This window comes from Saccostrea cucullata, unplaced genomic scaffold, assembly GCF_032062105.1.
Source record: "Saccostrea cucullata isolate Sc308-1 unplaced genomic scaffold, CSIRO_AGI_Scuc_v1 ctg6583, whole genome shotgun sequence".
Lineage (NCBI taxonomy): Eukaryota > Metazoa > Mollusca > Bivalvia > Ostreida > Ostreidae > Saccostrea > Saccostrea cuccullata.
Genome location: NW_026928073.1, coordinates 1 through 25619, shown reverse-complemented (window position 1 = coordinate 25619; position 25619 = coordinate 1). Strand labels below are relative to the sequence as shown.

Below are 25619 nucleotides of genomic sequence, written 5' to 3'. Positions count from 1 at the left end.
TATCCACCACGATAATATATCGCGATATGAAAATCAGATACCGGTATTTCACGATATTTATAAAATATATTAAAACCTCCTTTATTGTAGAAACTGCTAAAATAAAACTGGAAACTTCTAAGGCTTTTTCTTTCTCGTTGAAAGAATACTTCGCCAGCTTCGTTCGGGAGAGAGAGAAAGAGAGTTGAGAGAGAGAGAGAGAGAGAGAGAGGAAGCTTTAATTCACTGTTGCAGTTTTGAATATCTTACTTTAAAATAAAATTGCTAATTAATAAGACTTTAAAATGAAATAAATTTATAAGAAAGAAAATATATATTTAACATTTTTACAGGGTGTATACCATGTGCATTGGCGTTCTCAAAATCTCACATTGAATCTACACGATCGACATCGCGGTGAAATATCAAGTTCAATATACATGTACATATTACAAGTATATGGTCGTCCATGCTTTCACTTGTAGCAGTGTTGCTTTAATTCGTTTTTAATAACTTTCATGCCATTTTAAACACCTCATGCTATACCAGGAGCATGTATATATTAAAACAGTAGATATAGGTCATTTCCTTATTGAATGTCTTGTGAAATTAGGTCGGGTTAGACTAAAACACCAAAACGCAGGAAAACAGGTCACAATTTCTTTCTGGTTTTAAATTTATTCTGTAACCACAATAAAATTATTTTCATATAGGCCTAGTATGTATATTGTTTTAATCTTTAATAACATTTTATGCTACTTCATGAAGACACCCCCCCCCAAAAAAAAAATTAAATGAAAAAAGATTATATAATCTTTAAAAACTTTTTTATTTCAATTTGAAAATTCTCCAAGAGAGTTCATCTTGTTGTACTATTTTACCTGGAATTTGATTAAAAGTAAAGTGTTAATTTGATGTGCAAGCAATGTCTTATCTCTCCTCCCCCTTTTAAACTTAAAGATAAATTCAAATAGTCTTTGAACTTGACAGCATTTCAAACATTCTGCTCAAATTTATTAATTATAATTAATCTACAATATATTGCAATATATTGCAATATTCAAAGTAAAATATTGCAATATATCGCAATATGGTTTTCCTTCGCAATACCCAACTCTATTGAGTGAACAGGTTAATGTTTTTGTGCAGGTCTCATCTCCAAGTAACTATAAGCCCTATGTTGACCAAATGTGCATTTATGATAAATCGAAAGATGTACACTACCAGACTTGCTTCGTTTGCTGAATGTGACCTACATTTTCCGGTTGAGTGAACAGGTTAAAGTTTTTGGTGCAAGTTTCATTTCCAAGAAACTATGAGCCCTATAATGACGACACTTGCATGGATGGTACATCTTAGGATGCATACTACTAGACGTGCTTCGGATGCTGAATCTGACCTGCATTTTCCGGATGAGTGAACATGTTAATTTTTTGATGAAGGATTCATTTCCAGGTAACTACATGTATGAGCTCTTTAATAACCAAATTTGCATGGATGATACATCTAAGGTTGCATTCTACCAGGCTGGCTTTGGATGCTGAATCTGACCTACATTTCTTTTGGGGATTAGTGAAGAGGTTAAATTTTTATGCCGGTTTCATTTCTAAGTAACTATTAGCCCTACATGTATGTTGTGCAAACTTGCATAGATGATACATCTTAGGATGCATACTATTGGACTTGCTCCGGATGCTGAATTTGACACACATTTTCCAGATAATGGACCAGGTAAAAGTTATGGGTGCAGGTCTATCACCAAGAAACTATAAGGCAATAAACCAAACTTGCCCAAATGATGCATCAAGGGATGAAAACTGTTAAACTTGCTTAAGATGCTGGATTTTGATCACATTTTCATGATGAAGAACTAGTTTGAAGTTTTTATATCTGTCTTTTCCAAAGTATCATCAAAATTGCATAAATTTTGCATTTTTGGATGTACACTTTTTGTTGGGTAATTGTGTGACATTGCCTTACTTAAAGACAACATTCGTTGCTCAAGGTGAGCTCTGTAATCTCTGATTACATAAGTTTTTCTCTGTGATAACTCTTTGAAAGTTGTCAGGATCAACTTTTCTTAAATAGCTAATTATGTAAATTAGGCAGGTCGATAGGTCAGGAGCTAAAGAGGCCTAATATGCATGCAAATCTTGTGCGCATATGTCTGTGTGTCTGACACTAAGGAGGCCAAATATGCATGTAAATCTCGTGCGGCTACCTATGTGTTTGACGTCAGTGGGCGAAGACTATTAAAATTGGCATGTACGTCCTCTAGTAATTTTAGACTACGTCTACATTTTTAAAGTCTAAATCTACAATTTTCCTTAACAATGAAATAGAAATATAAGGAATCACTGTCTAGTTAGTATAGTATGCCAGGGACATCAACGATAGTAGGAAACATTGGATAATTTATGCATAAGGGGCTTTGCCCATTATGCAAATTATCCCATGTTTCCCACGATCGTTGATGCCCTGGCATACATGTACTATACTAACTAGACAGTGATTCCTTAATTCATGGTCTGAAACAGTTCTGTATATAGATTTGTAAATGTCGGTTTTAAAAAGAGTTCCATTTTGACATCTATAACCACAAACAGCCTTTTGTTAGCATTGAAACTTGTGAAAGGTAAGTAAATTAACAGGAATTGGAGTAAAATGTATGATTATAATTATTAATTACACTGTTACAGTACTATTTTTATAGAAATGGATTGAATAAAATACAAGAAATAATACCCAAAATGAGCGACAAAAATTCGTAACATAATTCAAAAGTTTTTACAACGCTTGGATCTGTAGCTCTTTGCTTTATCTGTCTGAATTATATCAAGCAGAGAGCTACAGCTTGGCCCAGAGTATCCTGGGGTAAACTAGGGATTCAAGTTTGTTCAAATGAAGGGCCACTACCTCTTCAAATGGAAGATACCTTACAAATAGTGAAATATTGGTGTTTATCTAAGAATATGATTCAGTGGACTAGAAAAGTTAAGTTTTTAGCTCACCTGAGCTGAAAGCTCAAGTGAGCTTTTCTGATCATATTTTGTCTGTCTGTCTGTCTAGCTGTCCGTCTGTCCGTCAGTAAACTTTTCACATTTTCGACAAATCTTTTCAAGAACCGCTGGGCCAATTTCAACCAAACTTGCCACAAAGCATTCTTGTGTGAAGGGGATTCAAGTGTGTTCAAATGAAGGGCCATGCCCTCATTCAAAGGGAGATAATTGGGAATTAATGAAAATTTGGAGGTATGCTTTAAAAATCTTCTTCTCAAGAACCACTGTGCCAGGAAAGATGAAACTTATGTGGAAACATCCTCAGGTAGTGTTGATTCAAGTTTGTTCAAATCATGACCCCCGGGGGTAGGGCGGGGCCACAATGGCCAACCAAGGTTTTACATAGAAATACATTGTATATAGAGAAATTCTTTAAAAATCTTCTTAAGAATAACAAAGCCATAATTGTTCATATTTATATGGAAGCATCCCCAGGTAGTGTAGATTCAATTTGTTCAAATCATGACCTCCGGGGGTAGGGCGGGGTCAAAATGGCCGACCAAAGTTTTACATAGAAATATAGAAAATTCTTTAAAAATCTTCTTCTCAAGAATAGCAAAGCCATGATTGGTCATGGGACTACTTTTGGATTTAAACTTTTCAATAATAAACCAATTTCTACTTTTTTCTAGCCACAGTGCTCAGGTGAGCAATGTGGCCCATGGGCCTCTTGTTAACATATGTATCATACAATTCTTTTGAAATGTCTTCATTTTTACAATCCTTCGTAATCTTATTATCCAATAATAATTAAAAAAAAATTTTTCATTGAGATATATATTTATACGCTCTTTTAATTTTTTTTTAAAGTGCATTGTAACACATGCAGATGCCAGTAAAGACTATATTTGATTTTATGTAATTGTAATACAAAGGCATGTATACACAATTCAAAACGAATTCCTTTTTCATGTTTTTGTATGCTGTATATACATGTAACAATTGTATACATATAGTGATTATGTAAAATAAAATAATAGTACATATTTTACTGGCCTCTGTGTAATATTAAATTATATTTTTTTGAAATGATAATCACTTTGTTGAAATAATAATTCCCGGATAAAATTTACAATTTATTCAAGTTTAAAAGTACAAAATCAAAAATTACATTTTAACACAAAATTTCCAAAAGTGAGAGTGTTTTACAAACTCAAACATGTCTCATCTTTGACAACTCCTCCCCCTTTTCATCAATGAAGTGGTCAATGAAACAAGTTTAAGGACTGTAGTAAAGTTAAGGGAAAGCTCAATGTCATTAATTTATAACACAGGAAACAATCTGAGTTAACGTAACGAATGCAAAGAACCACCAGTCTTAGATCTTACCATAAATCTGATAACAATAATAATGAGCTAATAGCATCGATACCGTGGGATGGAGAGAGATGTCAAGTTTGAGAAATTACAAACACGTGCAGCAGTGCTCGTTCCAAAGATCTAATAAAACAATTGATATTATTAATTTTCAATTGTACATGTATTACCTTGATTTATAGAGTGATAATCTTATATGTTCTTTGCGAGAGGATGCTCCGCCTTGTGGTGTCCTTGTTTCATGGGGATTGTTGATTTTTTAGCTCTACTGGTCAGAGACCAGAAGAGCTTATGAGATAGTAATGTGTCAGGCGTCCGTCCGTCTGTCTGTCAGTCTGTCCGTCTGTCTGTAAACAATTTTTCAAAATGCTACTCCTCCTACAGTTTTAGTCAAATTTCAATATAACTTGGCACACATGTAGAATACACTAAGATACATAATTCTGTATATCAAATTTTAATTTTGATGAACGGTGTTGCCGTGGTTACTAAAAATAGAAATTTCTGTGAAATTCTTTCAAAATGCTACTCCTCCTACAGTTATGGTCTGATTTCAGTATAACTTCGCATACAAGTAGAATACACTATGAGACATAATTCTGTTTATCGGTTTTTGATTTCGATGAACGGTGTTGCCATGGTTACTAAAAATAGATATTTCTGTGAAATTCTTCAAAATGCTACTCCTCCTACAGTTTTGGTCTGATTTCAGTATAACTTGGCACACAAGTAGAATACACTAAGATACATAATTCTGTTTATCAGTTTTTGATTTCGATGAATGGTGTTCCCGTGGTTACTAAAAATAGAAATTTCTGTGAAATTCTTTTAAAATACTACTCCTCCTTAGTACAGTTTTGGTCTGATTTCAGTATAACTTGGCACACAAGTAGACTACACTAAGATACATAATTCTGTGCATGGGTTTTTGATTTCGATGAACGGTGTTGCAGTGGTTACTAAAAATAGAAATATCTGTAAAATTGTTTCAAAATGCTACTCCTCCTACAGTTTTGGTCTGATTTCAATATAATTGGCACACAAGTAGACTACATTAATATACATAATTCTGTGTATCGGTTTTTTGATTTCGATGAACGGTGTTGCCGTGGTTACTAAAAATAGAAATTTCTGTGAAATTCTTTCAAAATGCTACTCCCCCTACAGTTTTGGTCTGATTTCAATATAACTAGGCACACAAGTAGACTAAACTAAGAACGTAAAGAGACTTTATCAACGATCATTTTTCTATTTATTGCTGTTGTAAAGTTTTAAATCCCAGCTGCTTAAGTACTTTTCTCTTCCTTTGCTATAAGTTCAAACCAGTAGAGCTTCAGTCTCGACAGAGACTTCTGGTTTTTTTACTGCTTTTGTAGTTTTTTTTAATATACTAAATAATGAACAATTATTATCCCACGTTTTACAGGTATATTTCATGGGGCTATTAAATTCTTTTTTTTTCATTGATTTTGTCTTTTTCATATTTTCAGAGTAACAGTACCTCTCTTGATTGATTCTACAAGATTCTGAAGTTGTTTTCCCAAAAGACCCTTGACCTGCTTCATAAGGGTGTTTTAAGTGAGATCTAAGGATGAATAAGACAAATAGTGGTTCAGTAAGCTGTAAAGCTTAAAATTGTGTTGCTGCATAAAATATAGCCACGCTCAAAACGGCACTGAAACAAACATTGACATGTTGTGTGGTTTTTCAACAATACTGCAAATGAATAAGAAATAATATCAGAAACTTTTATGTTTTTTCTGAGCCATCTCTCTCCATGGTATTGGAAAAAAAAAGAATTAAGACCTCCAAGAATTTAATTAATGAATATTCTTTCCAAACATTTTCCCACTCCTTGGACTGTAAATTCTGAGTAAAGAAATGTGTGATGAACATTTCAAATTTCTATGTGATGCATACATGTATAAACTAAAATCTACTACATGTACATGTACTAGGCCTAAATGTATGACAATAAATCTGACTTAAACTTAGCCAATGCATATTTTTGTATTTTTTGAACACCTAGTGTTTAGGCTCAAGTGAGCTTTTCTAATGACATTTTGTCTGTTGTATGTCCAACTAAAATTTTCACAATTTCGACTTCTTCTCAAGTACCTCTGGGTCAATTTAAACAAACTGGTACAAAGCATCCCTGGTTGAAGGGGAGTTTGAATTGTTAAAATGAAGGGCCAAGTTCCCTACAAAGGGATATATTCAAGAAGAGACAAAAATAGGGTGGGGTCTTGAAAAAAAAATTCAAGAACCACTGGGCCAGAAAGTAAAAACTGTGGAAGCATCTTGGGATTAGTGTAGATTCTAAATTGTTCAAATCATGACCCCCCCCCCCCCCCCCCCCCCCCCCCCAGTTGGGCCAGTTGGGCCGGGCCACACTAAGGAATCAAAGTTTTACATAGAAATATATAGGAAAAAAAAATTTATGTGGAAAAAAATTCTAATAGGCCCGAGGGTCTATATTAGGGGAGGGGGGTGGTCCTGTCCTCAAGCACCTGTGGCTGGGTCAAGAAAGCTGAAACTTATGTGAAAGCATCATGGGGTAGTGTATATTTTAATTTTTTTAAGTATGTAAAAATTAGCACTAGTCTAGTACTTAAACATTGTTTGAAAAACCAGTAAATCATACAATGTATGAGTTGCTGGACTAGATTCATGTTACAACATTAGTCTGGTTTCAGGATGGTGTATTTTTTAACTGTATTTTGTTTTGTTTTTTAATGCCAAAATAATGTAGATATGTAGTTAAAAAAAATCAAAAATATAATGATATAGATTTATTTTTCTATACAGCAATATAATACACTAAAAAACATTAATTTCAGCTTTTTTTTAAAAATAATTATTTAATTAAAGTCTAAAAACAAACAACATACTGTCATACAACAACCTGAAACCCAACACAGCTGAAACACCTATGTATGTATTAAAAACCAAGTAATTAATACATGCAACTGCAAAATCAACATTGCAAACAAATGAGCTCGTCATAATTGGTCTCATCCTACACTATAAAATATATTTTATAGTGTATTTTTATTGTTATAGTTTTCAAAAGACAGACTGAACAAATGCAACTCGAGACATGGGTTAGATGGATTTCATCTATTTACTGTATTTAAATTTGTTCTCAATTCTTTGTCGTCATACACATGATACAAACGAAAGTATCTGATCCTCCTACGATTAATGCCACAAGTAAATTTTGCATAAAATTGAAGTTTAAGCGATGTTTTCTACCCATTCTTATGATGAAACGCCATACTGTTTATAGTTTCTATGCCTCCCGGTGAGGGCGCTGCGAAAATCGGAAGATGATTTTCCATTCGGAACTCGAATTTTTGAAACGTCATGAAAAATCTAGAGTGCTACGAAAGAGTCAGCGGTCCCTCTCTTATACGTCTCTGGTTTCCACCACAGGCGCTTCAGCTTTATCAACTTCCTCCATGTTCTCGATATTGCTGTACAGTGTCTTTTCGAGTTTCCTGTCTTTTGAGTAAACTTTTCTTTTGTCTTCCATCTTCAACACCATTTTATTAATTTTAGCAGACCTTTGAAGATTCACTACATTTTCATCATCCGTTTTTTCTGGCTTAACATCATTAGTGTCCATTTGCTCCATATGATCTGAAAGTAAAGCTTCATCTTCGGTATTTAATTCTTCATCAACTCCATGATCACTGTTAGTGACATTTTCTTTTACAGCTTTGTTAACTCTCTCAATTTCATTCTTGGCATCAAAAGCATCTATATTTTCCTTTGAGCCAGTCTTTTCAGTACTTTGGGTGGGTTCATCAATACTGATCGACACTCCATTATTTCCATCCCCTGGTCTTTCCTCAGAATTACTTTCCTCGGTAGTTTGATTACTGGTACATGTATTAGGATTGCAGTATCGCAGTAATTGTGTCTGATTACTTGTAAACAAAAGACATTTTACAATGATTGAGTACCAGCCTCCATCATTTTCAATTTATTTGTACACATTTTAAGAATTGTCTTGTTTTGTTCTTGAGTTATGTTATCGCAATTAAGAATTTTCTTCAGGGTAATATCTCTATATTTGTATTTATGTATAAAAAATAACACAGGGTTTCCCAGTATGGCCAGAATAACAAGAATGAATGCTACAATGATTGAGCAAGATGCAATCACGAGCACAGTACTTCCAGACTGCTCTTCGTTTTGGATCATTTTCAATTTATTTGTACACATTTTAAGCTCAGTTATTGTCTTGTTTTGTTCTTGAGTTATGTTATCGCAATTAAGAATTTTCTTCTTCAAGTCCTTAATAATCCTTTGATAGTTTCGATTTTGCAAAACAAGTTGTTGTGGTGATAAGATGTTACCGTGTTTTTCAAAACATTGCCTATATAAGTAGCTCTCTAAAACAAATGTGTTAAATTCGTTACTATTATTTATATATAACAATTAAAAATATAACATTCAATTGCTGCTTGATTGGCCTGAATTATAAGTTCTGAACCATTGTTTATCTCAACACAGTACCCTCCATATATCTTCGTATCGCAAGCACAAACCATAAATGTTCCATTCATCCAAGTGCTTATAGCATAAGTAATATTCATATTTGATGACGTGCAACTTAAGTGTTTAGTCAATTCCAATTTTTCCTTCTGATCAAAGGGCACATAATCAGTCTCCATTAATATTTCTGCTTGGCCTGTGCAAGCTGTTACACTTGCAGTTGCATCTGCTGTCAGAGAAATACAAGCTGCGAGAACTCCAAGCAGTATACCTGAAAAAAATAAAAACAAGGTATACAATAATAACAAATGTGTTAAATTCTGTTAAATTATTTATATATAACAATTAAAAATATAACATTCAATTGCTGTACTTGAAAAAGCGACATTTTTGGTTTATCTGTGCAAGCAAAGACTTTTTTAAAATTCAAATGTTACATAAATATTTAATCAAAGGAAATAAAATTTTTTCAATCAAAACTTCTTACTATCCGTTAACTTTACGTTTTTGCATATATTGCCTTTTCAACTGTTACAGGACAGATGTTAATTTAAATATCCATAATGAAAGTTCTTAATAAAGTTCTTATTAATTTGAAAAATTTACTGGTAATCTTAAATGATGATCTGTTAATTCCTTTACTCTTTTGATGAGCTATCATTTGCCAGGTTAGTGAAGATATTACATGCAAATTGATACATCTGATTTCACAAATCATTGTAGTACTTTAAATTGAAAAGACAAATTTCACATTCCATTGAACCATGCTAGTGTAATTTATATAATTTTTTCTACAGTACCTATATTGTCAGATCAAAAACCTGCATAAACATTATGAATATATTCATACTGATTTTATTTCTAAGATACTGACCCATTAAGTTGGTAACTTAAAGGTTAATATAAAGGGAAAACACCAATTTTTACTCGCAATTTGCGAGTGGGCGAGCGTTAAGTTTAAACCCTGATGAATATATTCATACTGATTTTATTTCTAAGATACTGACCCATTAAGTTGGTAACTTAAAGGTTAATATAAAGGGAAAACAATGTCTTACGACGGTTGACTTCAGATTGATCCCGCAAAGAGGAACGACTTACAGGGTTATTTTTGCCCCCCTGACGTTATTTTTGCTCTTTTGAACTTCATGTGAACAATTTTGCCCCCATTTTAAATTCACCCATTCATAGTTCTGTTTAAGAAATTATGCAGTGTAATTTGAATTCGCCCCGCTTTAAATTTGCCCAATCAAGGAGAGGGCGAATGGGGCAAAATAAAACAGGGTCGAAAATTTCCCTGTATACAGTATATACATTATGTTTGTCAAACTGTTTATACCTGGGACCTTTATACTATAGTATATGTTACAAGTCTCCAATACTTACTTAATGACATCATGGTCATGGTGGTTCTGAACTGCTCCCTGCGATGTTTGGTCAAATCAACAAATGTCATCAAGGCAAAATAAATTTGTAGAAAAGAGAAGAGCTTTTTCAAGGCTAAAAAAGAGCAGTATTTAAAACAAAGGATTAGTGAGTCTTCTCAGCTGTACAGTAACAAATGACAGAACAACGGTAGTTGTAGCCAGGTATAGGTAGTGCCAAACATGACAGGGACTTATACACTAATGTTAGTATGTAAGTCCCTGGTAGTGCCTACTCAGGCTACTGCACATGTCAATTGACATACATGCTGCTGCCATGTTCTGACTTCACTTCCTAAAATCGACAATCGATACAAATTATTTATTTTAAAAGACATTTTAAGTGTTCAGTACCTACCATATAGCCCCACAAAACAAGAAAACTGTCTAAAGACTGCTGACGACTTTGAATGATGGAAATTGTGTGTGCAAAATATTCACTCTCTATGTCTATGATCTGACCTTCACTGAGAGGAACGAACGACAACTCTGCATGGGATCTCAACGGTGTCTAGTTAATTCGTGCACAAACCGTTAAGGAGACAGTAGCAGAACAGCGGAGTCAGCCGAGGATTGCCGATTGGCGTCTGGTTGAATGACTTGTATGGTATTCGGGTGGTTTCGCCCCAGTAACCTATTCAAACCGGGTGCGTCGATTTACCCAAAAGGACTCAAAAGAAACCCAAAATGATTTTAAAAAAATATATATATTATATGATACACTGAAAATTTTAAAAATTAAGATATAAATTTGAATTAAATTATAAAAAGAATGGGGGCGTACAAGGCGAGGACAATCCCCCGCTCTGAGAAAAGACAATTTTCAATTCTAAAGTCAAAATTAAATTGTTTATATTATTTTTTACAATGAACAATGCATGAAGACTTGACCCATTCATTTTTAAAAATCTTTTTTTTATTGCTCTAGTAAACCCATTTTCCACTAAGTTTGCTCAGCTGTCAACTTTGAAATAAAGATTATCAAATATTAAGTCGTTCAGTAAAATAAAATGATAAAATGTTTTAAAGATGACATCACTGAGAACATGATTTTAGAAAAATATAACTCTTCTGCGAATTTTGAAAATTGAGAAACATTTTGTCTCATAGCGGGGCTTTTCCACGCCTTATACGCGCTCTTTCTTCACGTTATATTGTAAGTTAACATAAAAGCTGCAAAAACCTAAATTTAAATATTGTTACAACTTTTCTTTGAGAAATAACTTAGCACTGAGATAAAACATCAAATATCGTCATATATACAGAATATGCTTTGCTTTATTTTAGCTGACGATAACAAAGTATTAATACATGTACATCAATTTTCTCCTTATAATTACATGTAACCATATATCTTACTATATGATATATATTTGATGAAGAAAAAAGTTTTATTTTATGACTTGTTCTAGGCATATGGTATCTGGGGTGGGGTGGGGAGACCCCCATCCCCGCCCAAAACACTGTACACACACTTTTTCAAAAACTAGTTTTATTTTTAATAAAAATCTAAATCTCCTGCCGCAAATTGTCTTGCTAGTGTTTGGAGAATATGGGTGATTTGCATCAATTACACATTTATTGACTTCATCAGTGCGTAAACAGGACGAGATTTCTTGGCATGGTCAGAAAAAAATCAGCGAGAAAAGTTGTGTAAGATAGATATAAAGATTTTTGGCTCCCAGCACCTACTGCGACACTGGACCTCGGTTTATACGGTCTCATTCGTCTCACAGTGGGATTTGAACCCGCGACACGAAGGATCAACTCCTTAAATACTTCGCACTTCTAGATCAGACGTTCTAACCATATACAGGCACCTGAAGAATGGATGGTCCCCCGCAAAGCTTCTGAAAATTCTTATTAGTCGATGGGGAGAGAGAAATTACCAAGACAAACCATGTAGTAAAGACAGCCACGCATGACAGAGCCGGTGTAAAGACGAATAATGACCCCCATCGAATAATGACCGGGGGTCATTTTTCGACAGCGAAAAATGACCCCCGGTCATTATTCGACGTAGAAAAATGACCCTTTTGCCCGTAGAAAAAGTGTCACTTCCCTAAAAATTTGCAGAACCCACGTGAAGAAAAATGACCCCCTTAGAAAAATGACCCCGATGTAGATTAAAGCTAAAAAATTTTAGGGGGCAAAAAAAATTGAATAAAGAAGCATATTGGCCAAAATGCTCACCTGAGCTTATTGGGAATAAACTGATGACATGTTGATCTCATAACATTATACAATTATAGCTATATTTTAAGGTAAATGCAATGATTCAGAATCTAAAGGAGTTAAAGATTTATCAAGCCTTAAGGGTTAGGTAAACATTGTTTGTTTATGGTGGAAATCATCGAACTGACAGAAAAAAATCAGCAGTATTATATATTACTATATCCACCGCTTGAAAATCGGGAGGGTATATAGTGATTGGGATGTCCGTCCGTCCGTCTGTTACGCTTTGAGGTATCCATCTCTTATCCGCAAATCCTCATATATAAAAGGATGTGTTTGTGAAACAGCTATGCCCCTGTATGGCAACATAGCGAAGATTAGACTTTTCTTAAATGCAATTTAAATATATTGTTACCCCAAGTAGGGTCTTCTCACAAGAAACACAACTGCAAAATAGGAAAGCCCTAGCACCACTTGTTCAAAAGTAATGGCTAAGGATAAGTTTTTGAAAGGTTGGTCAAACTCAAAGGTCAAAGTTGATAATTTCTTAAGAATATGTTTAATGTAACACGGATTACACATGTGAAGTCTGCATACCCTAGCCCTTACCGTTCAAAAGTTATGGCCAAGGTAAAAAAAAACATCATAAGTACGGAAAACTCCAAGGTCAAGGTCAAAAGGTCAAGGTTTTTAGTATCCAATAAAAGGTAATGCCAAAAAACTAATATTTGAAGTATGAGAGTACTAGTACCTACCGTTTAAAAGTTATGGCCAAAGCAAAAATTTGGCATTTTTGTATAAAATGGGACAAACTCCAAGGTATAGGTCAAAAGGTCAAATTTGGTGGTACCCAAAGTAAGGTCTTGTCACAAGGAATATACATATTTAAAATGAAAGTCATAGCTCCAATAAATGAAAAGTTTTGGTAAAGGTTTTTGCGAACAAACAAACCGCCAGATAGAAAGACAGACATACAGACGAACGCGACAAAACGATATACCCCAGAATCTTCGATTACGGGGACATAAAAAGAAATGGTCTTCAATTAACTTTTTATATTAATATACATTATAAAGAAGACGTTGCAACAATGAAAATGTTTGTTCTGATTTTCATATTAAATTCTCTGAAAAATATACTCAGAACTGAGTAAAAGGGTGGAGTAAAACAAGAATTAAGGTAGAACCTATGTCGAAAAAGTTTTTGTCACAAGATTTTCAAACTTTTCAAAATGATAAATTAGTACTTGCTTATCAATCATTTAAGAAACCATGATATGTTTCCTTGTTTTTTTAATCTAGAACAGGCTTTAAAATTTGGTATGGTATTTACGAGGGCTGTTCAATAAATAATGTCCTCGGTGTTCAGAGAGAAGCAAAAAACGCTTTTCAATGATTAAGTCTTCCTGATTTTACTAATTAATCTCTTTTAAGTAAAATACATGTAAGTAACATTTTTTATCCAATTTCTGGTCGTTTATAGAACTCATTTTTGGGTATGACCCTTGGTGTACTGGAAAATGGCAGATTCAATGATTTCTTGGACTTGTTTCTTCCTTCTGAAAGGTGTTTTTTTACCAGGTTTGGAATTAGAAACAAGTCAAAAGGTCAAAGATCTGGCGAACATTGTTAATGTAAAAAAATATTAACTTTCTGTTTATCCCGAAAACCCCTTTACTCTTCAGGGCATGCGGGTTTGGACGCTGTCTTGAAGAAATTCAATATAGTGGATTCCTGATTCCTGATTCTGGGTCCTTCCTCTAATAAACCTTTTGATTTTTTGGCCTAAAAATTAAGCTGTCTCTCCAAATACGATTATGAACAACAATACAACTAATGTTTAAGAAAATTACATATAAATCTGTCTTTGTGCCCTTTCATACCTGTGCACTTGTCAGACATTCGGCGTTTTTATCAAGTACATCTTAAGGTAAATTTTGTTTTTAGGGTTTTAAGCAATAGATTCATGTTCCATAATCTGTTTGAAAATAAAACAAACGTGGATAACTTCAATTACTGGTATCTTAAAATAATTGTTAAGAATTTTTTACACCTTGTCGTTTTCACAAAATTTTCAAAATATGGGGTGACCTTTGAGTATCAAGCTTTTTTACCGTGAAATGTTTCTTAAATCCAGTGTTAACTACCCCCGATGTGATGTCTATCAAATTTGCTATGTGTCTTAAAGTCAATCATACATCATCAAATATTATTTGTTGAAATTTGGCGAACAGTACATAAGTTGTTATAATTTTTGTAGGCAAGGAGGGTACCCATTTTTGATGCCCATTATATAATTTTTTATCATTGAAATCATTCTGTTCTTTGTCTATAAAACAGGCATTTGTTGCTGTAAATGACACATATTTCAGTGAATATTTCTTACGGATTTTTAACAAGTTTTACAGCAGCTTTAATGTAGCTTTTATTTTACTATAGTTTACCGATTCTTTACCATTCATTTAAAATGCAGTGTCTCTAAAATCCCTTGTTTCCCAGCTTCTCACGATGAAACTATGTGATAAAAAGTGGTCACATAAACTGTTATAAATTCAGTAAAGATTCAATAATGAGAGAAAGTCAAATTTAATGTCATATGATATCTGTATTGTATGTCATACAGTTCAGGACATTATTTATTGAACAGCCCTCGTATTGTGCTCAAATATTAGTAAATTCTTTCTTGAAGAAACATTTCAACTTACTAGTATATAATATTTATGATATGACCTATTTGGAAATAAGCTCTCGATATTAAATGGGTTATTTCAGTATTATATAATCATAGTGTTAATATTTTTAAAAATGTGGTTACCAGAATATATTTTTTATTTGTAAATATATGTAAATAAATACTCTGTCACCCAAATATTATTTGCTTTAAAACTTATTGCGACAAATATGTGTACCTGTACAATCGTTGATGTTTGATACCATATTAATGATAATGAAACAATTTATCTTATTTTTTATTCTCAATATTTTTATCCGTTCCACCATTCTTTGTTACATCAGAGTTAACGTTTTTACCATCATTTAAAAATGACCTCTGTAAATTTCATCACAACAACATTCTGTAACCGGGCTATGATAATAAGAATCTTTTTTTGGCCCCCGACAATAACAGTACACAGACCAAGAAATAACATACTGTGGTTCACCGCCAGACCAGTATTACAGATTACTTACATTATGTGTAATTTTTTCTCATGTATTTAAAAATATCTTCAGTCCAACCAGAGGATCCGATTACATGAAAATACCCCCATCTGTATTCAAATCACTCGAGCATATTTTTCTAAATAACAAAATGTCCAATGCTTAAATTATAAGATAACAAGGACTTAATATGCTAATATTTGAAAAATCGTATACACTTTTTGTAAAACGAAATCATGGACAAAAGACGAAAATATTTTTTGTAGCAGGCGGATACTTGTTAATTTCATCTATAAAAAAAACATAAGATCTATAGATTAAGTGCCGTTTAGACATTTCATACAGTCGTGTAAATTTCAACTTCATTCTAATGTAATGCATAACTTTATTCAAACTTTTAAAATATTTTTCTTACTATATTTAAACGTTTTCTCTTAACCTATCTTCTTCATTAGTTTTTTCTTTAAATGTAACTTGACCTTCCAACAAATATATTTTCAGCATCAATAAAAATTTTATCCCCACCTAAAGAAAATTTATGCAAACCAATGTTTAAAAGGCAATGTAGTCAAGGAGAAAAGCAATAAAATATTTAAAAATCAGTACTTTAGAGGCTGTTAAAAGCTTATTATGAACAGATAACCTTATAATGCTGGTCTAGCCATGACATAAGTATAGACAATTATTTTTCAAAATTTAAACAAAAGCGGGCAAGTAATTGAGAAATATTACAACTACAGAGAAATTACCTTTTATATTAACAATAACCATTATCAATAAACTTGTTTCATGATGTTTGAATTTTCTAGTTTCTATGACAACTTGAACAAAATGGCCGCCCAGAAGTGACACCTTTTCACCGCGGAGTGTCTTAGCTGCCACCCTACACCAGACGAAAGTTAATTCCGACAAAATCCCTAATGATTAACCAAGTATAATAAAGGAGAAAAATCCTGCAGCATTATAAAACATAATACAGAAAAAGGTGTCGGGGCCGCTGATTTAAATCTCCAGGAGAATTAGAGATTTCCCATTTATCTGATCATCTTTTCTGGTTGGCTGAGAAATCTGAAAAATGTGTACAGATTTTAACAACTTGGACGATTAGTCGGGTCGCTGCTTTCACCCCTGTTGTGAAAGTAAAACCGATTTAATATACTAAGTACAGTAAAAAACTACAAACAGTTTTTAAGCTTTCTTGTACTTTATCATAACGATGAAACGTTTAACAATGATAATCCATAACATGAAAGTTTTATGGGGATGAAAAACATGAACATTTTAAAATATGGTAATATTGCAATAAAATATCATGATTAGCACTTTTTAAAATAAGGTGTCCTTTTTGAAAGGCACAGAAAATGGGCTTTCTTGATTGTATGGCAAGATACACATAATAAAAGAATGCTGTAATGTATGCATGAGCTTTACGGACGGCATCCGTTAAGAATTGCGTTTAATTTGCACATAATTTAAGGTTTGAAACCTCCAAGTGAATGTCGTAAAGAAATAAAGACTTTATATCACATTTTTTACACATAATGTTTCTTGCACATCTGAATTTGTTCAAAAACGTCCGCTATCCTTTGTTGTAGAATTTTTGCATTTTTCTGTGGGAAACGTGGAATCTGGTTGGAGAGCTCTTCGTTTTGGGAAAACAGTTTGTTGAGTTCCTCGCCCGCATTTCCGGAATGATGGAGGCGCTCTATGGCATGCGCGGTAGAGTTTCTGAAAACACAGAGAGCGTCCAAGAGCTTTTTATGATAAGAAGCATATTTGTCCAGCAGACGATAACCATGAAACAGTCCCGACTCATTATCCAGGAAAACCAGGCGCCCATTGGACGTCCGCTCCAGATTATGGGCCGGGGTGTTCATCATATTTGGATTCCACTGACGGTTAAACATGTTATTTACCACGCGATCTAGATTTGCCGTCAGATAATCGAATATCAACAGGTCTGACCATTGCACTAAATCACAGAGATCTTCAGGACCTTTTGAGTTTGCTAGGTCCTGTTTAGGATGTAATTTTCTATCTTCTTCCCGAAATTCAAACGGAATATGAGATGGTTTTAGTCCCTCTACAAATTGTGTAAATATAACAACTTTATCGTCTGCCCATTTACTGTTTGCAATTTCACCTGTAACCGTCCTCCATCGGTCATCAATTGTATTCACTAAATGTAAACTCGAAGGGGGAACGTTATTTATACCCAAGAGTTTGCTAAGATAAAATGAGAAGATATCCCCCTGTATTTGGTCTGTATTCATTCTATACCTAACACAAGCACGGGATGCATCTTTGAAAGTTGCTAACCTATTTTGCATCCTACCACATCCATTTTCTAGTTTCACAACTTTAACATTGTTTATTTTACTCTTCCAATCTTCCTGCTCTTTTTCGGTAAATCCGCCCGGACATTTTCTCTCCGTGGCTTCGGACCAGAAGACCCCGTCCAGGACATCTGGTTGTTTTGCTGATTCACGATTCCTAATGAGGGGTTCTATTGCAGGTGAAGCGCCAGAGGATCCGTCCGATTGCCGTGATCCGCTGTAATCCGTTTGTCCCTGTAAGTAGTTCGTACCATTGTTCTGAGGATACACCACTCCATATGAGGAAGGCTTTACAAGTCTTAATGGATTATCCAGCGAAAGCTGTTTTCTCGCCGAGCCTACAGATTCAACACGAATGCCAGTTTTGGGGTCAGTTTTTTCAAAGTGTTGTTCTTCCAAAGGAAGAGTTATAACCGGAAGCTGAAACATCATCCCGAGAACGAAGCCTAAAGTGAACGCAAGTCCTGCCATGATGACAGATTGAAATTTTCTCATAACACAACCAGACACACGGCTTCAATCATTCCTTCTACGACCCTCAGATCAAAATGAACGTCTCACATTTATAAATACAATATATATAGAACGGTTAACAAAGTTAGCACTGAAAAGATCCGCTAAGTAAGCGTTGTATCTACCACAGCTGTCCTCGTTAGCGCTTCATTAGTACCTGTGAAGCTTGCGAGGAAACTTGGAGGAAGCGAGGTCCTGTGTCACAGCAGACTGTCTCTAGAATAATAATTCAGTGTCTCAAATCTCCGTAAAGTTGTGATAATCTTCAGTCCTCCCCGCCTGTCTCCCGGAGATGTGCGACAAACACTGACTGACACTGAACGGTCCCCACACCACGGGATACCTCGACACCACACTCCGGGAATTCTCGTCAACGCTGACTTTCTGTAAATAAAATGTCCTTACATTATTTTCTTCTTAAATTGCAGAAAATCCACACAAAGTTTCTTTTTTTCTGTTTACAGTTCATCCATCCCAATATGCAAGCACAGTTCCTATCACTCTACAGAATATCATTAAAACCCTTTAATTCTCAAGCCGAACAAATACACCTCTATCGCGCATGTTCCAGGTATAAATCGAAGAGGCCCCGCCCACCCGCATACATCTTATTATAATGACTGGTTTACTTGGAGCTGTAAAACGAGATCCCTGCTGGCATCTATTGACTGACCGTATTCAGTCCACAATTCTTACAAAAATTATTCAATATACAATACAAGGCTTAGAATACTCCGTAAACCCGGTGAAGTATTGCGTAAGGATATATCTGTTGTTTCGCATTCACCTCCTTTATGATTATGACGCTAAGTCGATTTTATGCTAATAATGAAAAGGTGATGTCAATAATGTTTTGATAATGAAGTTTTTGTCACAGCATGAAAGTAATGGGTGTGGATTAATTAATTATGCTTTGCAACTGTTCAGACTTGTCAATGTAATATATTACTTAGCGAGTTTCAAAAAGTCATCTATCAGCCGTAGGCGAAAATTTCAATAAATTCACTAAATAGAAGAGACATAAACGATTTTCAAAACCGCGGAATTAATTTTTTATGTGTTTGCAATTCATCTTGTTGAATTTTTTCGTCTGCGTTATATGCTATCAAAAGTTTTTTCGGAGTATTTTTCGCATACTAATCCTCATAATTATATACATGAATTGAAAAATATTAACTGATAAAAAAACAAGTTAATTAAACTCTGCAGTTTTTTTATTGCATAGGAAAGGTAACATTGTCATGATATTGTGGATACCACTCAGTATGCTCAAAATCAGGAACTCTTTAAAGGCATGGAGGCTTCAACATTTTCAATGGAGAGAACGATCATAGGCATTTATGCCTGCTGTTCAGTCCAATTCGATGAAAAAAATATTTTAAACCAACATTTTCAAAAAGTCATGTTTGAATAAAATACAGTAAACATCTTTTTGATATTACTCATTCTAAAATTTACTAGACACAGGTACCAGAGTTGTCAAAATGGCCTGAGAGGAAATGTAAAAAAAAAAGTCTGAACAGAAAGGAATATCCCTTTTCCATGTATGGAACTACTATTGAATAAGTTCATTTTGATTGGTTGAGAATAGGCGTGATACCCTTAGTCGACGACTAACCCTGCCTTGTCGTCGGAATAAGACCAACTTTGAGCCCGAGGTTAAAATAAGTAGAGAAATAAAATGTGAATCGATATATTAAAAAATGACAGATGCTTAAAAAATGGTAACTTTATATATGTATTTCTTTGATTCGCGGGATAGAAAGATATGTTTATAAATTAACCAACATGCCATAATCATCTTGGATATGAATGTACATGTACGTGTGCAAAACGTTAAACGATATATAGTTGATAGTTGATATCATTGTAACTTTTATATTCTTAAATGAAATCCTTGGATACTTAGCATATTTATAAAAGGTCTAAGAGGAATAAGGCACGAAAAGGGACATGGGGAGCGTTTGGGGAACATCTGTAACGGTCCCCGTTACAATTAGCACTAGTATTCTACATGAAGCTTGTATGCGTTCTGACGTCCTCTAGATAAAAGCATGTCGTACGTTTGTATTATCAATTTAGATACAAAATAATTTGTACTGATATCCCTATGCTGTAAATCAACAAATTTATGGACTCTTTATTTATATATCTTGTAAAAACATTCGATTTTTTCTTGTGAACAGACTGTCACACAAAAATGAAAAATATTTTATAATATTATGTACTGATTTGAATGCAAAAACAGTTTTACAAATTTTTCTGCACCTATTGTTTCACCCTATTTGAATTAGCTCTTTTTAATGTACATATACAAGAAATATAAGACCATAACTTCGAATATGAGTTATACATACCTTAGAAAAAAATTCTAAAATTCTTATGTCATTTTCTAAGTCTTCGGCTTTCTCGGATTGATAACACCTACATAATAAAAAGTGTTCTTCGTCAATGCTTAGAGCCTGACAAATTTCCTTCGTTTTCTCTTCGATATTTACAGATTCGTCAATTTTGTCCTTTTTTGTCATCACTCCAAAAACAGGAATTTCTGAAAATGTTAAAAAAACTCATAGTTATACAATCTCATTTTTTATTAATTCTTTTTTTTTATAAATTGAAATCTACTTTTTAAAGAAAATAATCTCACAATATGAGGAAGAGCTATTATTTTTCAAATTGTTTTGGTGGACCAAGGTTTTATCATTCATGAACATATAACCATGAATGTTTATATTATCTAATGTATATATTTAAGGTCATTTAGTGACATTTGCAATTTCAAAAACATTGCGTGGACATTACGTAGTCTCTTGAATACCATATAAGGATTAAAATTCTTTACTTTTTTGGTTCAAATTGGCTTCTTCGTAGATATCGTCAAGCAAAGCCTGGGGAATCGCCATCGTTTCTCCGGATACAACAACTATGATAATATCAACAGCCATTCCTTTAATTTCTGTTGCTTTCTCTATTTTTCTCCCCATATTCAGATTTTCAAAAAGTGCAAATAGGTCACAATTATCGGGAAGTCTGCCCTGAATGATTAATTCTATTGCTTGCTTGTTGGCGGAAGCCTTGTTTTTGTCTGTCTGGACATCTCCACTGTTTCTGTCATTATCGTCTTTTTGTACATGTCTTGATTTGGACAGCTGTTCTTCCAAGCCACTCACATCGATAAAAGTGGGAAGAGAAAGCTCCTTGTCGACTTTTTGATTCCAATATATCTCCGGTGTGAATCTAGTAAGCCATTAAATAATATAAGAGTTAATCATAAACAAAATGATATAAATTAAACTTGACCATTTGAAACCGCTATGTATTATGAGAAGTAAAGACGGAAAACATTCTTTATATTGAATAAGTCCAATTTATGTTGTACCTTATTTCAAGTTAAACTGTACACTGTGTATGTCCTACAGTTATGCCCTTACCCTTACATTTTAACATAAAGAATGGAGGCGTACAAGGCAGGGGGAATCCCCCGCTCTGAAAAAGACATTTCTCAATTTAAAAAGTAGTATTTTTTCAAAATTTTATGGTTTATATCATCTTTTACATATCAAATTCTATATTTTATTGTTTTAATAATTTATGAATAATTTATTTTTACTCATGTTTTAAGATATTTGAAAAAAAAAGAGAAAAAGCTTCATGTTTGATTCGAACTCTCTCCATAGTGTAGGTTTGGTCCAAGACCAACCGCTTTAACCACTACGCTACAAAGTATATACACTATTGAGGTCTTTCAGTGTGATTTAAATGGATGGGTTTGTTGAAGCGAAATTTTTTCAGAAAAGTTCGATTTTCATATAGAATGGGTTTAGGTTCCATTTTTTGGACAAATGAAATGGATTTCACATTTACATTTCCATCATTTTAGCGTTCTTGAAGAATGGAGACTTGACCCATTCATGTTCAAAATTCGTTTTTTATAGCTCTGTTATACCCATTTTCCACTAAATATGCTTAACTGTCAACTTTGAAATAAAGATTATCAAATGATAAGTCGTTCAGTAAAATAAAATAATAAAATATTTTGAAGATGACATTACTGAGAACATGATTTTAGAAAAATATAACTTTTTTGTGAATTTTGAAAATTAAGAAACATTTCGTCTCAGAGCGGGGGATTGCACACGCCTTATACGCCCTAGAACACCGCAGTTGTGACCGGTCGAGAGGAGATGGTAACTCCTCCATGACACCTGATTCTGAGGTTTTTGTGAGCTTTGTTCCATTTCTGTATTTTTTCAATGGACTTTTGAACTTGATTACTTTTAGTCATCTTCATATTTAATTGTTTGAAATATTTTCCATGATTCTGATTTTTACTTGAACTTGCTTCTAAAACTAAATGCCAAGTTTCCTTTTTTGTACATGAAAATAAAGGTGTGTAAATTTCAAGAAGAAGAAAATCTTTTGTGTCTGCAATGCCTTCGAAATGACACAGAATCATGTTTATCAAAAATCCCCTTGAAAAGCAGATAATGCGTAGATTTTTATACTGAAGTTAACAAACAGAGATCGATCTCAAGAAAGTCCCTAACAAATATGTGAATAGGACAGAGAGACATGAACCCCTGATAATTCCAGAGGTTGGATCACGTACCTAGATGAATTAAGCATCCCCTGTCGGTCGGTAAAATAAGTATTTGTTCTCATATAGAAGTCTTTGAATAAATTTTGCTTCACAGGTCGGTGTACTAAGGGACACAATTAGTTTCCATTGGCATTCACACATATTTTTAAAAGATTAGGTCATGAGAAGATTTGGCACAAAAGATAACATAGATGTTGTGAATGAGGAACTACAGCAATGCTTTAATATCAACTTCAAAGTATTTGGGGATGCCCAGAGACGCTGACAATATCATTTCCCATGACATATTTATATTTTACAATCTTCCTTTGATTGTTTTTATACATTTTTAGAATAAAAACATCTCAAAATGGCTGAGATCTGGCGAAAATTGGTGAATTGGTGAATAAAGAAAATCTCTGAATATTTTCTTTTCTTCAAAATCTTATTCATTTATTTATGCGGCTTATTTGCAGCTGTATAGTCGGGTACTTGAAAGAACTTTATTCGGTAATAACCAATATTTGCCCACCAAATCAAACTTTGACGGAGAAATATTTATTTTTTGTTCTTAAACAGGGGAATATATGCTGACTTCAATACACTTAATATTTTCGTAAGCAATGACGTCATATGTTTGAGATGACGTCACGAAAATGACGTGAATTTAAACTTTCCATGAATTCTACAGAAAAATGTATATATCACATCGATATTTAGAGTAAAGATAACCGAGCGCAGGTCTGATCAGGCTCAATATTTTGATATAATGTGTAGAATGATAATATCAATGAAATATGTTAATATTGTTCCTGTGCAAACTTGCGCTCTATAACTTTTAGAGCTAAAATTGTTGAAATTTTGTCCATTTTGTCCTCTTTCTAAAAAATGATATAAAAGCGGACTAGTCTGTAACGCCATCAAATAAATTTTTTCAACAAACTACTTTGAAAGTATAATATATTCTGTTAATCTATATTTCTCACACAATTTATATAATTCAGCACATTTCAAGAATTTTTGAAAATTTGACTTTTGTGGGGGCAAAGATATGCAGAATATCGCATATAGTTCTTTACCCTTGAGATAGGTATTTGGACTTTCTTTTCAGTTTTCAATTTTTCTTAGTGCAATTTGAACATTGAAGTAACTACATATATGTGGTCCTTTATTTGGATGTATGTTTTACTGGACCTTTTGAAATACACGAAAACTAATTAAACATATTTCGAGTCCAAGTTCTCTTACCAAAATGAAATGACGCCCTTTTCCTTTTATTCCACATCTTTTATTATTAATTTCAATTTGACTTTAAAGTACTATAAAGGGTGTACCTATGTTTTGCTACCTGTCAAGCAAGTTTATCAAGTCTTTCATTTTGTTTTAACATTTGTTTTTTTTATAGATCGCTGGCATACTAGTATTCAACGCTTATTTTTTCTCTAATACATTCAAAAGAAAACAGTGCACATTTCTGATAGGGACCAGTCGACAGGAGATACATACTTTTTTATGACACCTGATCCCACCTCTAATGTTTTATTTAGAGGTCATACAATGGACTTTTTAGCTTGATTGCTTTTCTTCATCTCTATATGTTATGAAGAAATCAAGTGTACAAAATCACATTCATTTTAGTTGACATGACTGTTATAATTTTTAAGACTGAAATGAAATTTTGAAGAATGCTATACTTAAAAACTGAATATGAGGATAAGTAGGATGTAGATTAGATCCAAATTCTTCTACAAATGAAAAAAGTGAAGATATATCATGAACAGTGATCAATCTCAAAATACCTAAAATCTGTTCAATAAATAAAGGCGATATTGATCAAATTTATTGAAATGATAGGTAAATTTACAAACAAGGCAAATAATTCTTATTTTCATCTTCATATTGAATACTCATTGTCTCAATGAGGTTACAAAGTCGGAACAGAATTACACTGATTTTAAATTGCAAAGTACGAATTTAGATGTTTTAAAATGAATTACCTACTACTGATGCTTGTGCATGTGTCTTTGGACCTTCCGCCATAGTACAATGTAGAAACGAAAGTACATGCACATATGTACTCCTGTAACTTAAAATAGTCACGAAAGATGACACAGTTTTTGTTAAACTTAGTTCAGATAAAATTCTTTCAGAAAAAATCGATTTTTGCACGAAGTTAGGGTTCTCCATCATTTCAAATTTAGCTATGGCGCAATCACAAGACTTACGTAAAGTGCTATAGTTCTCAGTCATTTTGTGGTCGAATTCGCGAAGAAAACACAAAAAATAGAAATACAGGCTCTTGATCACTACTTTCATTAATGCACAAATAATATTAATTATCTAGTAACTCGAAAAAATATTTAATGATATTTAAACTCATCAAGAGATATTAAGAAAACATATTTAGTTTGATCTAAACATATTTTATTGAAACACAATCAAAGTGATTGGACATTACCATTTGATTACCATTGACGTTTTTTTTTTCATGCAAAAGATCCAAATACATGTATGTAACAATGTGCCATACTATGTGATATATTTTTCTCAAGCTCACCTGGGTATATCGTTTCCCG

General features: G+C 33.4%; 3 protein-coding genes across 3 annotated transcripts; all 3 read right to left on the bottom strand.

Moving 5' to 3' along the window:
* Nucleotides 1-8788: 8788 nt before the first annotated feature.
* Nucleotides 8789-10561, bottom strand: LOC134276305 (uncharacterized). The gene is made up of 3 exons (XM_062758562.1): nt 10549-10561; nt 10245-10358; nt 8789-9129 (listed from the first exon to the last, which is right to left on the bottom strand). The coding sequence occupies exons 1-3, from the start codon at nt 10559-10561 to the stop codon at nt 8789-8791; spliced, it is 468 nt and encodes a 155-aa protein (XP_062614546.1).
* Nucleotides 10562-16800: 6239 nt separating this feature from the next.
* Nucleotides 16801-19349, bottom strand: LOC134276304 (four-jointed box protein 1-like). The gene has a single exon (XM_062758561.1). The coding sequence runs from the start codon at nt 18444-18446 to the stop codon at nt 17148-17150; it is 1299 nt and encodes a 432-aa protein (XP_062614545.1). The 5' UTR covers nt 18447-19349; the 3' UTR covers nt 16801-17147.
* Nucleotides 18702-21963, bottom strand: LOC134276303 (uncharacterized). Its single transcript, XM_062758560.1, has 4 exons — nt 21902-21963; nt 21307-21701; nt 20822-21012; nt 18702-18848 (listed from the first exon to the last, which is right to left on the bottom strand). Exons 1-4 carry the CDS (start codon nt 21961-21963, stop codon nt 18702-18704), a joined length of 795 nt encoding a protein of 264 aa, XP_062614544.1.
* Nucleotides 21964-25619: the final 3656 nt, after the last annotated feature.

Bases quoted from the DNA above. Each gene is read 5' to 3' on its own strand.
- LOC134276305 (XM_062758562.1), bottom strand. The intron at 9,130-10,244 runs GTAAGTATTGGA...TATTTTTTTCAG, and splicing joins CATGACCATGATGTCATTAA to GTATACTGCTTGGAGTTCTC.
- LOC134276304 (XM_062758561.1), bottom strand. From the start codon at position 18,446: ATGAGAAAATTTCAATCTGTCATCATGGCAGGACTTGCGTTCACTTTA.
- LOC134276303 (XM_062758560.1), bottom strand. From the start codon at position 21,963: ATGTCTTTTTCAGAGCGGGGGATTCCCCCTGCCTTGTACGCCTCCATT. The intron at 21,013-21,306 runs GTAAAGAATTTT...TAACATTTTCAG, and splicing joins AGCCAATTTGAACCAAAAAA to AAATTCCTGTTTTTGGAGTG. The intron at 18,849-20,821 runs GTATGTATAACT...TTTTATTTACAG, and splicing joins TTTTAGAATTTTTTTCTAAG to AAAGTCAGCGTTGACGAGAA.